Below are 13,755 nucleotides of genomic sequence, written 5' to 3' on the forward strand. Positions count from 1 at the left end.
AAGTATTTAGAAAAATGTTGGCCAATAAAAAAGTATTACATTCGTCTATCAGTAAAACGGATGCTTCAGAAGTTGTGTTTATCTCCTATTATCTTGGTGTTTAGAAGGTCTGTAAACTGCATCTCTTTCACCAGGCTTTTAACTGTTTATATGATTAGGATTTTGCTTTTTTCTTTATCCCTTTCCTTTTTTATTTAATTTTTATTAGAAGCCAGATCCTCACAGAGCAAAAAAGGGATATATATGCAGTTATACATATATATGTACACACACATATAGAAAACAATTATTGGTCTCATTAAATTTCAGATTAGAACAAACCAACTCTAGAATTTTGGCCATCTTTGTTATTCAGTGTTATGTCACATGAATGATACTGTAGACCCAGCAAAGCCTCTGGGTTATCTCTTTTACAACATAGCCCAAAAAAGGGTGTGAGCAGGACCCAGTTTCTACAACTTCTAATTTATTATAGGCTACACATCAGGCAATTCAGTTTGCTACACATCAGGCAATTCAATTTAAAGTAAATGCTAACTGGACTGCAAAACCTAGCTTGGTTTACTAACCAGAGCTTCCTTTAATGAATGTTCTCTGGCTTGTATGTAATTGCAAGGCACAAATCACAGTAACTGAATCCTCCTTCTGACCACGTAAAAAGACAGAAAGGAAAGCATGAAAGACTTAGGCTTCATTCAGCCTCAAAGAAGTTCTTCCAGATGGTACTAAATCCTGATTTACCATTATGTGGAATCAAGCTTTTATCTTCATGTGATCCTTCAGCTCAGCGTAAGCAGACTTCATTCACAAAGTGAGGGCATAAAACAAAAGTGCAGTAAGGTTCATGAAAAATTTAGATCTTGTTAAACCAATACCATGATTACCAATGCTAATTTTACACTGTAGCTTTCTAATGCTGTACTGTAAATGAATCTCACAACAAAAACATAACGGAGAATCTGAATGGATTTAAGACTAAGGATTAGCATAATCAATCTTTCAAGCATTTTCATGGCTTTCTTTGTCAATTGCCAGTAATGGGTGATTAATTACTAATCAAGTATATCTAATTCCAATCTCTAATTGCCTATTTGTGAACTTAATTGCTATGATTTTTCACTTGGTCATCAGAAATCAGTATTTTTACTGATAACATTTCCCCAGGATTCTTACTTTGCCCACATTCTGAGAGACACCTTAATAAAGTCTTGACTGCATTTGGTATAAAATGCTGCATTTGTATTTTGGTTCTATGTGATACAACTAGAAATACAAATCGGATGATTGTCAAAACTTACCATTGTTCCGTCACTCTTATTTCGGGCAACTTCCTGCTGTAGCCGGGCCACAGACAACCTTTCCCTATGGAAAGAAGGGAAGAGTAAATAGCTGCTCATTTTGCACTCATCATTAAGGATAGCATTTTTATATCACTGTGGAATTTATGATTTATCAGTCATATGCCCCAGCAATTTAGTTCCTCAGCCATATTTTCAATGATTCTAATATTACCAGAATTCTTTGTAATATTCAGGGACTGAATATCTAAGGCAGGCCTGCACAACACATACAGCATTATGGAGCCCACTGACCTTTTTTTAAAAAAGTAATTTTAAAAAAGGTAATTTACTGTTGCCACTATCCCCAAAAATGTGATAACAAGCATTTCCAAGACTTATTACTATTGAGAGCCTCAGTGCTACTTCCATCTTCTAGCCCCCAAACAGCTCATAGCATGTCAGATATGTCTTTGTACCCTTGAGGACTTTTAATTCATCAGTGTGGTCCTTTCCCACTACAAGTTGAGCAGGCCAGGTCTCAGCACTACATGTGAAAAATGCCACAACCAGTTTGGGCTCTGTCTAGTGCTTAAAGAAGCAGGCTTTTCTTTATATAGATTGTATTCTACAGCGAGATGACACATTTCTTCTTTTAACTTTGTGTCACAAGTTTAAAAGTGAGCTTTAGCTTTTTGTAAAAAAATTCCAGTTCGAATAAAATTGATTTCTCACAACTGAAAATCTAAACAGTGATTCATAGCAAATTCCATAAACAAAACACACCTGATTAAATGACTATTTCAAGATGTCATTAATGAATCATGAATCACAGCGTGTGACAAATACTATTTAAATGAGAAGCATTCACCAATTACATGGATCCGGTAAACAACAGGTGGAATGATATGTAGGAATTCCTTAGGACAGGGGTCCCCAACCCTTAATCCGTGGACCGGCACTGGGCTGTGGCATGCCAGAAACCAGTCCGTGCAAATAAGCAAAGCCTGTCTGCAGGATGCAGGCAGTACATGAAACCATGCCCCCTCCGGTCCGCAGAAAAACTTCTCTCCAAGGAACTGGTCCCTGGTGCTCAAAAGTTTGGAGAACCTCTGCCTTAGGAGACAGGGAAGATTCACAGACTACACAATGGTCAGAGAAGAGGCAGCTAAGGCCACAGAAGGAATGGGGGAGCGACAAATGTCTTATAACGGACCCTCCTTAGTTTCTTGGACAATAGAGGGGAGGGGAGGAGAGATGTACTTTCAAACTTGCAAAATTTTGCTAATGTAACCTTACAATAAAGATAGAATTAGTGCTTCTTGGCTAAACTACTTCACAAGACTGACATCAGTACAATAACATTATCCTTCATTAGTCTACTTACTACGTATTCTCTGGTGCTTATATTATGCATGATCCGTGACCATATACACATACAATAATACAGCAATTGCTCATGTGAATTAAGCTAGTATTTGTGAACTTTCTCAGCTCTCTGTTTAAACAGGACTATGCAAAACAGATAGTTCTTGACACCCATTGGGCACCTTAAGATAAAAGAAAAAAAAATAAGCATGTAAAGACCAATATTTGTTCCATATTGATGGGTGATTAATATTATATTCAACACATGTCAGCCTATAAAGTTCCTATCTGTAAGGCAAGATTAAAACCTTCTAAGTTTTAAGATAGACATTTGTCAAGTTCCTTCAAATCAAACTTTGCCCTGAAATTCAGGAGGTCGGGATCAAAGGGCACATTTTGTTTCTTCCAAGCCAGAGAAACCCCTCTTGAAGCTTTTCTTGAAAATATTCTGCTCTCAGCACTGCTAATAGGAATCTCCATTTTTTTAGAAATGGGTTCAGACAACACATGTCCTAATGACTCCCTAATCAGCATGTTCCCTGCCAACTAGTCCCCCTGAGAAAGGCTGGCTTAAGTACAAGTGCAAAGACGATGACATCAAGGATCTTTTCAGAATCAATCTGACAGGAGGAGCAGCAGGCAGAAAGCCTGTGGAGCAAGAAGAAAAAAGCCTTCTATAGGGAGATTTATGAGGATCAACAGGGTACCTTTTGATTGATCATCACTACGTATGGAAAGTTAGCCTCATTCTCATAATAGGCAGGAACCAAGTTAATAAATTTGCTTCTTACATATTTATTGCACATTTTCTCTAAGTTTGCAAACTGTTGTTTTTTTTTTTAGGAAACCTAGTAAGTTTTCATTCTACTTTTTTCATAAAAGAATGCAGTCCTTATATTATTAAGATTTTTCAATGAATTTTTCCAATTACAGTAATATTTTAATTTAGGTTTATTTTTATGAGATAATATTCTGTTAGTCTTACCACTGCATATAATAAATACTGTGGGAACAGCTTTTTCCATTTGCCAGGAGAATGTTTATATTTTTTTACTTACTTTATTTTACTTTATTGTATAAACTCTTTAGTAGCAGATTTCACCTTAAAAGTTTACCCAAAGGTTTTTGAAGAATTTTGAGAAAATCTCTAACCATTTATTTCTTTTGCTTGCTAACTGCTGATTTCTAAAGCATACAGTACTGAGATGTATCAATATAAATATACCAAAGATATTTCTTTCTATGTCCAGTTCCAACTTTAAAAATTTCCACTTCAGGAAAAAATGCATGTTCTTTACAAATTATTTATAAATAAAATGTATGCTTTTCATCTCAAGTACTGACTATTTTTTAGCCTTGTTAAATAAATGTGTTTATACCTGTTTTAAAAAGTCAAGTTTGTTCTCTCATATCTAATAATTATTTTTGCACAGATTTCTAAAACAATGCTTTCCTTTTTATAAGTTTATGTCATTCTGTGTGATAACAGATAGTTAAGCACTATTTTAATTAAAAAACCACCATTTAAAATATATGATAAAATATGTAATATGTAAATTTAATGTACCATAGTAATTAGGAAAACAGCAAGAAGGTCCCTTGGAATCTAGAGCCAATACGAATCTACACATCATGAAAAGCAAAAATGAATGTGATGTGTGAGAGAATGTACACAAGTCAAACTGACTTGCTGAAGCTCCATCCTGTCAAAGAAAGCCATATTTTATCATGAAGTAAAACTCATTCATTCATTCACTCATATTCGTTTATTCAGTCAGCCAACAAATTTATATTGTTGGCCATCTGACAATAAAGTGAATAGGCAGCTTACAATAAAATCAATTATAAAATAAAAATGTTACAACTGCTAAAATTAAAAGGAATGAACAATATTATTAACAACATGGTGGAGAAAATTGATGTTAAAAACAAAGCAGCATTTCATCAAATCATTATTGCCTTGAGATCCCCAGGCCTGCTCACACAGTCATGTCTTAAGGGAAGAATGTCAAGGATGTGGTCTGTTCCACAGGAACAATGAGACAATATTCCAAGGTGGGTGCCATACCAGAAAAAGTCCATCTCCTGCGTCCCATCAGACGAAACTCATGGGCAGCGTACCTCTTCAGGACAGATGGAGACGGTCCCTCAGATACCGCAGTCCCATACCATGACGGGCTTTAAAGCAGAGGTCCACAACTTTTTGGGCACCAGGGACTGGTTACGTGGAGAGAGGTTTTTCCACGGACCAGAGAGTGTGTGGTTTTGTGTGCTGCCTGCATCCAGTGGATGGGGCTTTGCTTGTTCGTGCGGACCAGTTGCTGGCATGCTGCAGCCCAGTACCGGTCCATGGACCAGGGGTTGGGTTTAGGGTTGGGGAACCCTGCTTTAAAGGTCAAAAACAGCACTTTGAATTGGACCTGGAAGCAGACTGGCAACCAATGCAGCTTGTGGAGCAAATGTATAACATATGCCAGTTCAATGTTAGTTGGAGTAATTACAGTATTCTGATAATATAAAATCTATAGTTAAGAACAATTCAATTTCTTGATAAACATAGAAAAAATACAGGAAAGGGACATCTGGCTAGGCCTGAAGACACATCTAGCAGTTAATTACATTATGCTCAATTTCTTTTTTTTTAATATACCACTGAATACATTCACATAAAAAGTCACCTACTTTACAAAAAAATAAATAAGTCATGCAATGCAATTCTCAATGTGATTATAACTTACACCCAAAAGCGAGTGATACATTTGTCTCTCAACATTTTGCTGTCAGCTACCTCTAGTATGAAGTCTTGCACATGCATAAATAGCTGTATGTTCTCTGACAATCCAAAACAGGCTGCTGCTATTTTCTCAGTTGGTCTTCTGCATATTCTAACAAACAAGCTACATTCATAGCTTACCAAACTACCTGTCGGAAAGGTGCCTCCGCATGGGCCTGCACAAACGTCCTTTTGGAACAGAATACTAAGCACTGAAGCTCTGATTAGGAACACACAGAACTTTTTATTATTTTTGAAAAAGAAACTGAACTCTCGAAACAAATCTAAATACAACAAAAAGGAACGACTTACAACTATTCATCCAGTTAACTGTTGAAAGTTATAATGTCACTGAAAAAAAGTGTCTCACAACTGGACCTCACATTTACAACCAACACAGGATCATATGGTCCTGTGATCAAAATTCAGGGCTTTGGCAACTGGCCTGTGTTTACAAAAGTTTTGCACCATCATGTAATCGCCATTCGTGACCTTTCTAATCAGCCTGCAACATGTAAGGTGGTCAATGAGGGAGAGAAGCCAAATTTGTTTCATCACCGCATGAATCACTTAACAACTGCAGTGATTTGCTTGACAACCGTGGCAAAAAAAATAGTTCATAAAAATCAGGTGTGACTCACTTAACAACAGAACAAAATCACTTAACAAAATCAGGTGTGACACACTTAAAAACCACCTTGCGTAGCAATGACCATTCTGTTCCCAATTGTGGTGATAAGATGAAGACTATCCGTACTATCCCTTCCAAACTCTATGAGGTATGAATCACTAATAGATTAAGGCCAGGCCAATCACAAAGTTTAAAAAAATTAAGAAAAAGGGAAATGGTGAAACAATTATGCATTTAAAAAGGACAACAAGGAGCTGCGATGGGAAAAATCTGTGGATCCAATGAATGGATGTGGGTCTGACCTTCATGTGCAAAAACATTATCTTTTACAACAGAGGATTTTTCTATAATTTTTTAAAGTTTATATACTGGCTTTTATTGAACCTTTGAACGGTGAAGCCCAGCTTCTGACCCACAAAAGAATTCAAATTAAAGCATCTGTAAGGAGATGGCTCTCCAGCCTATGTGTGAACACAGCCAGTACAGGAGGAACCAACATAACTCCGGGTAATTAGTTCCATTGTCAAAATGTTCTCACTGTTAAATAATTGTTTCCTAACATTGAACCAGAAACAATCTTTTTATAAATTCATTATTCCATGCTCTCTGTTTTAGAACAATATAAGAATAGAACAGGGTGACATCTTTTCAGGTAATTGAAAGTATGATCATATTCCATTTCATTCTTCTCAACACTGAACTTTCCAGGTTCTTTCCATTTCTTTTCATAGTATTTACTTTCTGAATACCGGTTAAACCTAGTTTGCTTGACTCCCCACTAAAATACAGTGTCCAGGTTGGGCAGATAATATTCCAGGTGGACTGACCAAAAAAGAATAAAATGGAATTGTTTCAGATGATTCCACTCTCCTTTTATTGGTGCAACCTAAAATTGCACTTGTCATTTTTCCAGTCATCTCAAATTGCTGTGTCACATTCAGCAGCTCGCAAGCAACTGCTGTTCAGAGATGACAAATAATTTCTCCAAGCCGTATATTCACCATCCTATAATTGTACATTTGATTTTGCGCTTTTTCTATGAGATTTGTTTATTTCTCCAACCTAACTCACTTTGAATGACATTACTTCTTTACATATAGAATGCATTACACAATCAGGTGCCTTTTTCTAATGTAATAAACTTTGTTTACTTTATTCATCCATCCATTTATTTATCTTTTAAATATTTATATGGCTGCCCATCTTGTAAACCACTTTCTGCAAAAATACGGAAGAGAACAAGGCCCTAAATCAGAGGGTGGGCAACTATGGCTAAGGAATTCTGAGAGTTGAAGTCCACAGGTTGTAAAGGGGCCACAGTTGCTCAGCTCTGCTGAGATAGAACTTTGTGGCAGATACTCGGTATCTCCCTCCACTGTGCCAGAAGATATTTTTGAAGGCCTTTGGGCTGTCCTGTCCACATTTACTAATCAGAATTTAGTCAAATGCCTTATTATTTATGGCTTTCCTACCACCTATTTAAAACGTCACCTGACCAAAATCCGAAATACAGTCTTTCTGACAAACAGGGCCGGTTCTAGGCCTATGCAACCTAACAAGTTGCCCAAGATGACCAATTTTAGGGGGCGGGGTCAAAATTGGAAAGCCTTTCATGATACAAGTATACAATCTGGTAATCCTTCCTCACTGCTTTAAAACTTTTTCATTCTACATGTTTAAAAAACACTTACACACAAACTCAGCCCGATGGTAATGAACCGCCTACTAACCTGACACTGCAAGTCATGAAAAAGAAATTATTATTACAGTTCTAGATCTCAGAAGGCTGGTAATATTACTAAAGCAAGACAAAAGATTTGATTGGGAGATAATGACCAAGTGAGTCACATGACTATCAGCTTGTCAAAGTTATACACGTAGTCCTCAATGTGCGACCACAATTTGATACCAAAATTTCTGTTGCTAAGTGAGGCAATTGTTAAGTGAGTTTTGCCTCATTTTACAACCGTTCTTGCCACAGTTAAGTGAATCACTGCAATTATGTACTCACATAATTATTACATGAATCAGGCTTCCCCATTGTCAGAAGGTCACAAAAGATGATTACATGACGCCAGGACACTGCAAAATTGTCAGAAATGCATGCCAGTGGCTGAATTTTGATCATGTCACCGTGGGGGATGCTGCAAAGGTCATAAGTGTGAAAAATGGTCACTTTTTACAGTGTTGCTGTAACTTCAAATGGTCACTAAATGAATGGTTGTAAGTTGAGAATTACCTGTGCCCAGGAAAGTGGTAATCGTGTACTCTGTGCACTGGTGTGCCCATTCAATGATAAATGTGATTTCACAGAATTGTTGCCCTATGATGGCAACAGTGCGGAATAGGAAAAAAAATGTCCAGGGTTGCAAATCGTAAGTGTAAAGCTCAAAAACTCCAAAGGAAAATGTTTTTGTTGTTCTGAAAGTCCTAAGAAAAATCAGAAGATGAGCCATACCATAGAAGGCGCCAGAATATGGCTTTGGCTATGGCACCAAAATGTCTAGACCTGGCAAAATGTGTTTTTGACAAATCAGTCCTGGCTTCTACTAATTATTATGCAATTTTACAGACTGATTTCTTTATGACCGATTCTGGAATCCTTCCAGATAAAGATATGAGTCTGTTTTGTAACTTCCTAGATCCTCTTTTTCCTCTTTTGGTAGATAAGAGATAACCTTTGCCCTCATTTCATCGGCAATACATTAATGTTTGTGTAAAGATCATAAGCAATTTCATTCAGCAGCCTAAAATGTAGCATTTCCCATCTTGGAGATTTAGAGGTATTCTTTTGTATAATTAAATGGCACAAAGCATAATTTTCATACTTTTCCACAAACCAGTTTCAAGCTGGCCTTTCTTCTCACTTCTTCTAACCTGAAAATAATGAGAACATGTGCAAAAACTCTGAGCCATTAGTACTACGTCTAGTTTACAAAATGGAATTAAATTGTACCATTCTTTCTAAGGCTCCTGGAGGACTAAAAGTAGAGGCAATATTATTACTTTTAAGATGCAATATAGCTCTTTTCTTTCGATTCTGTCTGTTTTAAGTCTCATTTATTCACATACATTGACTTTAGCAATGCACTTAAAGAATGGCACTAATTTATTTTAAAAAATGAAGAGGGAAGGAGGCAGGAAGGAAGGAAGGTATAGATGTGGCCATATCTTAATTAGGTCATAAACAATAGACTCACAAAAATTACCAACTTTTTCAAACATATCAACATAGTGTATTTAATTGCCAGAAAAAAATACAACCACCATGAATTCTGTTTAACAGAATTCGCCTGGTGGGCCAGTTGCGGCCCTATCTGGACCGGGATGCCTTGCGTACAGTCACTCATGCGCTCGGGACCTCTTGTCTGGACTACTGTAATGCTCTCTACATGGGGCTGCCCTTGAAGACCACTCGGAGGCTCCAACTGGTGCAAAATGCAGCCGTGCGAGTTGTGCTGGGAGTCTCCTGATACTCCCATGTTACACCTTTGCTCCGCGAGCTGCATTCGCTGCCGGTTGCCCTCTGGGTGAGATTCAAGGTGTTGGTAATGACTTACAAAGCCCTACATGGCATGGGTCCGGATTACCTACGGCAAAACCTGCGGCCGGCGTCAACTTCCCTCTGTCCAGTGCGCTCCCACAGAGAGGGCCTCCTCAGGGTGCCTCCGATCAAAGAATGTTGATTGGTGGCCCCTAGGGGGAGGGCGTTCTCTGTGGGCGCGCCAGACCTGTGGAACCGCTTGCCGGTTGAGCTCCGGATGGCCCCCGACCTTCGCTCCTTCCGGCGCGATCTAAAAACTTATTTATTCGAGCAATCTGACCTGGTTTGATGGGTTAGGGTTGGGGTTTTAATATGTCTTTTAATTACTGTTTTATATTCGGGCATAATATTTAATTGTTTTTTAACTTTTGTATTTCGTTTTTATATTTATTGCCCTGTACACCGCCCTGAGTCCTTCGGGAGAAGGGCGGTATAAAAATATAATAAATATAAATATAATATAAATATATATCTACTACAAAGTAAGAAACTAATATAATGCAAGTAACTGTTATTTACTTTTGCCTTTTTTATGCTGAGAAAGTAAGCTGCACAAGGTTACAATTACTGTACATAGCTTAAGTCTTCTTGATTAAAGTTAAATAGCAAATACAACCCTGAATAGACTTTGCAAGAAAAGCACTGTTATAGAAAAACCATGGTAGGAACTTAGAAAGCTGCCATGATCCAAGCCTTATCACAGATTCATCTAGCTCAGTGATGAGACATTGGCTATGTTCAACAGCACATTAAAATAAAATGTAATTTGCCAGTATTGTATGATCTCAGTCATTGTGTTCTGTAAACACTGGCTTAGCAAGCTGTGCAAATCCAGCTGATTTGGAATTATTCAATAAATGATAGTTAACAAGCCATGTCTAAGTACAATGTAGCCATTGATTAGCAGAGTCGGCAGAATTTCAGGAAAAGCTTTCTGTTTTCCCAAAATTTTTAGAGAGTGAACCTAGAAATCTTAAGTATACACTATACTTAATCATTTTCAAATGTTAGAATGAAGTGGAGTCTGTCAGCCTGCTTTGTAAACACGGCAATTATTGTGCCAAAGTTAATGGATATAATGCACCCTAAGAAGGCTTCTGATCCAGTATAGCATTTCCACTAGCACAAGAGAGGAACAGACCATCATCCAATCAAATGATTAGGGATGGAAGAACTAGTCCATTTTATTCATATATTAATCTAAACTTCCTAATTTTCACTTGCTGAATAAATGCATGAAAAGAATGCAGCTATATCTTGATATCTGCTTCATTTCAAACGTTGTAATTCAGTACACCAATAAAAGCAGTTTATAAATACCTACATTAATGATCTTAATGTAAAAGAGCACATTGCCTTAGATGTATTATAATGTTCTCTTTGTTCCTAATTGCAATGATGCCAAAGAGAGAAAGTACAGGTGAAACTTGAAAAATTAGAATATCGTGCAAAAGTTCATTTATTTCAGTAATGCAATTTAAAAGGAGAAATTAACATATGAGATAGACTCATTACATGCAAAGCAAGATAGTTCAAGCCGTGATTTGTCATAATTGTGATGATTATGGCGTACAGCTCATGAAAACCACAAATCCACAATCTCAGAAAATTAGAATATTACATGCAATCAATAAAACAAGGAGTGTACATAGAACAATATCGGACCTCTGAAAAGTATAACATGCATATGTACTCAGTACTTGGTTTGGGCCCCTTTTGCAGCAATTACTGCCTCAATGTGGCCCGGCATGGAAGCTATCAGCCTGTGGCACTGCTGAGGTGTTATGGAAGACCAGGATGCTTCAATAGCGGCCTTCAGCTCTTCTGCATTGTTCGGTCTCATGTCTCTCATCTTTCTCTTGGCAATGCCACATAGATTCTCTATGGGGTTCAAGGTCAGGCGAGTTTGCTGGCCAGTCAAGCACAGTAATCCCACAGTCATTGAACCAGGTTTTGGTGCTTTTGGCAGTGTGGCTTGTTGTTCAGGAGCGGCTTGACAAGAGGAATACGACATTTGAAGCCCATGTCCAGGATCCGTCTGTGTGTGGTGGCTCTTGATGCACTGACTCCAGCCTCAGTGTACTCCTTGTGAAAGTCCCCAACACTTTTGAATGGCCTTTTCCTGACAATCCTCTCCAGGCTGTGGTCATCCCTGCTGCTTGTGCACCTTTTTCTTCCACACTTTTCCCTTCCACAAAACTTTCTATTAATGTGCTTTGATACAGCACTTTGGGAACATCCAACTTCTTTTGCAATTACCTTTTGAGGCTTTCCCTCCTTATGGAGGGTGTCAATGATGGTTTTCTGCACAACTGTCAGGTCAACAGTCTTCCCCATGATTGTGATTCCTACTGAACCAGACTGAGAGACCATTTAAAGGCTCAGGAACCCTTTGCAGGTGTTATGGCTTAATTAGCTGATTAGAGTGGGACACTTTGAGCCTAGAATATTGCACCTTTTCACAATATTCTAATTTTCTGAGATTGTGGATTTGGGGTTTTCATGAGCTGTAAGCCATAACCATCACAATTATGACAAATCACGGATTGAACTATATTGCCTTTGCATGTAATGAGTCTATCTCATATATTCGTTTCCCCTTTTAAGTTGCATTACTGAAATAAATGAACTTTTGCACGATATTTAAATTTTTCGAGTTTCACCTGTACATATCATGAGGCAACCCTTTAGACAAGCTACTTGATGCCATACACAACTACCTAAAGGCTGGATTTTGCTGTATAATGCAAACTTTGTAACTCCTCCACCCAAGATGCTCATGACTAGAGTTATTTGCTATGTGACAATAACTGTATACCAGTAGTATGAAAAGACCTGAATCCCTGCAAACTCTGCTTGTCGTTGCTAACTATAGAAGGCGGTGCTTATCTCCATTTCAAGGCCTTTGAGCCAGCGCTGTCTAAAGACATTTCCATGGTCATGTGGCCAGCACAACATCACAGAGCACTGTTACCTTGCCACCTAAGTGGTACCTATTTATCTACTCATATTTGCATGCTTTCAAACTGCTAAATTGGCAGGAGCTGAGGCAAGGATGGGAACTCTCCCTGTCACGTGGTGCTCAGGTCTCGAACCTAGCCTGCCAACTTTCCAGCTGACAAGCCCAGCATCTTAACTGCTGAACCACTGTGCTGAACCACTAGTATGAAAAGGATGTACAGAATCGCATGCATTAGAAGAAAATGTGTGAAAAAAGCTGTATGAATTTTCATTATAAATCAACACTGTATGTTCCACGCTAAAGAAAAAATGGATTTTTTAAAGTGTTATACTTTAAAGCCTGGTTTTTTTGGGATCATAAAATTAGACCTCCCTTATTATTCAGTTGGAGGTATTGAACTGCAAATTCTGGGAACTGCAATCACAGGAAATCTCAACAGTAAAGGATAAGAAAGGCAATTTAAACAAAAAGAACAGCAACTGCACATTACAAGGGCCTGTAATATTCTGAAAGAACACCTAATTTAAAAGGAAACAGGGCCACATTCAGAGATTTATTTAATTCAACGGTTGGTTTATATTTTAATATGTCATCCTATTTTATTCCTTCATATTATTTCAAGTAACGGTATATCTTATCATTAAATTACTTTTTCTTGGCAATGCCATCTTTTGAGATTTTCACTGTATAAATTAAAATTTTGGATTAGAAGTGGATTAAATTTTTCACATTTTCTGGTTTATAATTAAGCATTGATTTAACAATGACCACTGGTTGGAACAAACCATTTCTAAATTCAGCTTCTTTGAAGATTTAACCTGAAAGCATTATTTCACTCCACTGAAATCCTAGCAAATATTAGGATCCTTACTGTATTTGTTCAGGGGAGAGTTCCTATAATATAGTTGGTACTGCAAGTTATATATGGAAAATAAAAACCAGTTTTTATTTTTCCATATATAACTTGCAGTACCAACTATATTATAGGAACTCTCCCCTGAACAAATAAGGATCAGTTTTTATTTTTTGCCCATGAAATCCTTGATCATCATAGTTCAAAAATAGTCAATAAATCTGTCAGGGGGGCAAACCTGGACTCATCAAATGTGTTTCAAATCTTTCAATAAAGATTGAAAAAGGGTTAGGGCTATTTATGATTACTGAAGGCTGAACTCTTCCACAGCGCTCTTGAAATATGTT

At 37.5% G+C, this 13,755-nt stretch overlaps 1 protein-coding gene across 1 annotated transcript in view; it reads right to left on the minus strand.

Moving 5' to 3' along the window:
- NCKAP5 (NCK associated protein 5) overlaps positions 1-13,755 on the minus strand; it is a 649,941-nt gene that overhangs the window by 405,425 nt on the left and 230,761 nt on the right. The window contains exon 3 of the mRNA XM_083350693.1: positions 1,299-1,362. Coding sequence (XP_083206819.1) covers positions 1,299-1,362 — 64 coding nt within the window. The remainder of the gene's footprint in view (positions 1-1,298; positions 1,363-13,755) is intronic.

Source organism: Vipera ursinii (genome assembly GCF_947247035.1).
Source record: "Vipera ursinii genome assembly, chromosome: 1".
Taxonomy (NCBI): domain Eukaryota; kingdom Metazoa; phylum Chordata; class Lepidosauria; order Squamata; family Viperidae; genus Vipera; species Vipera ursinii.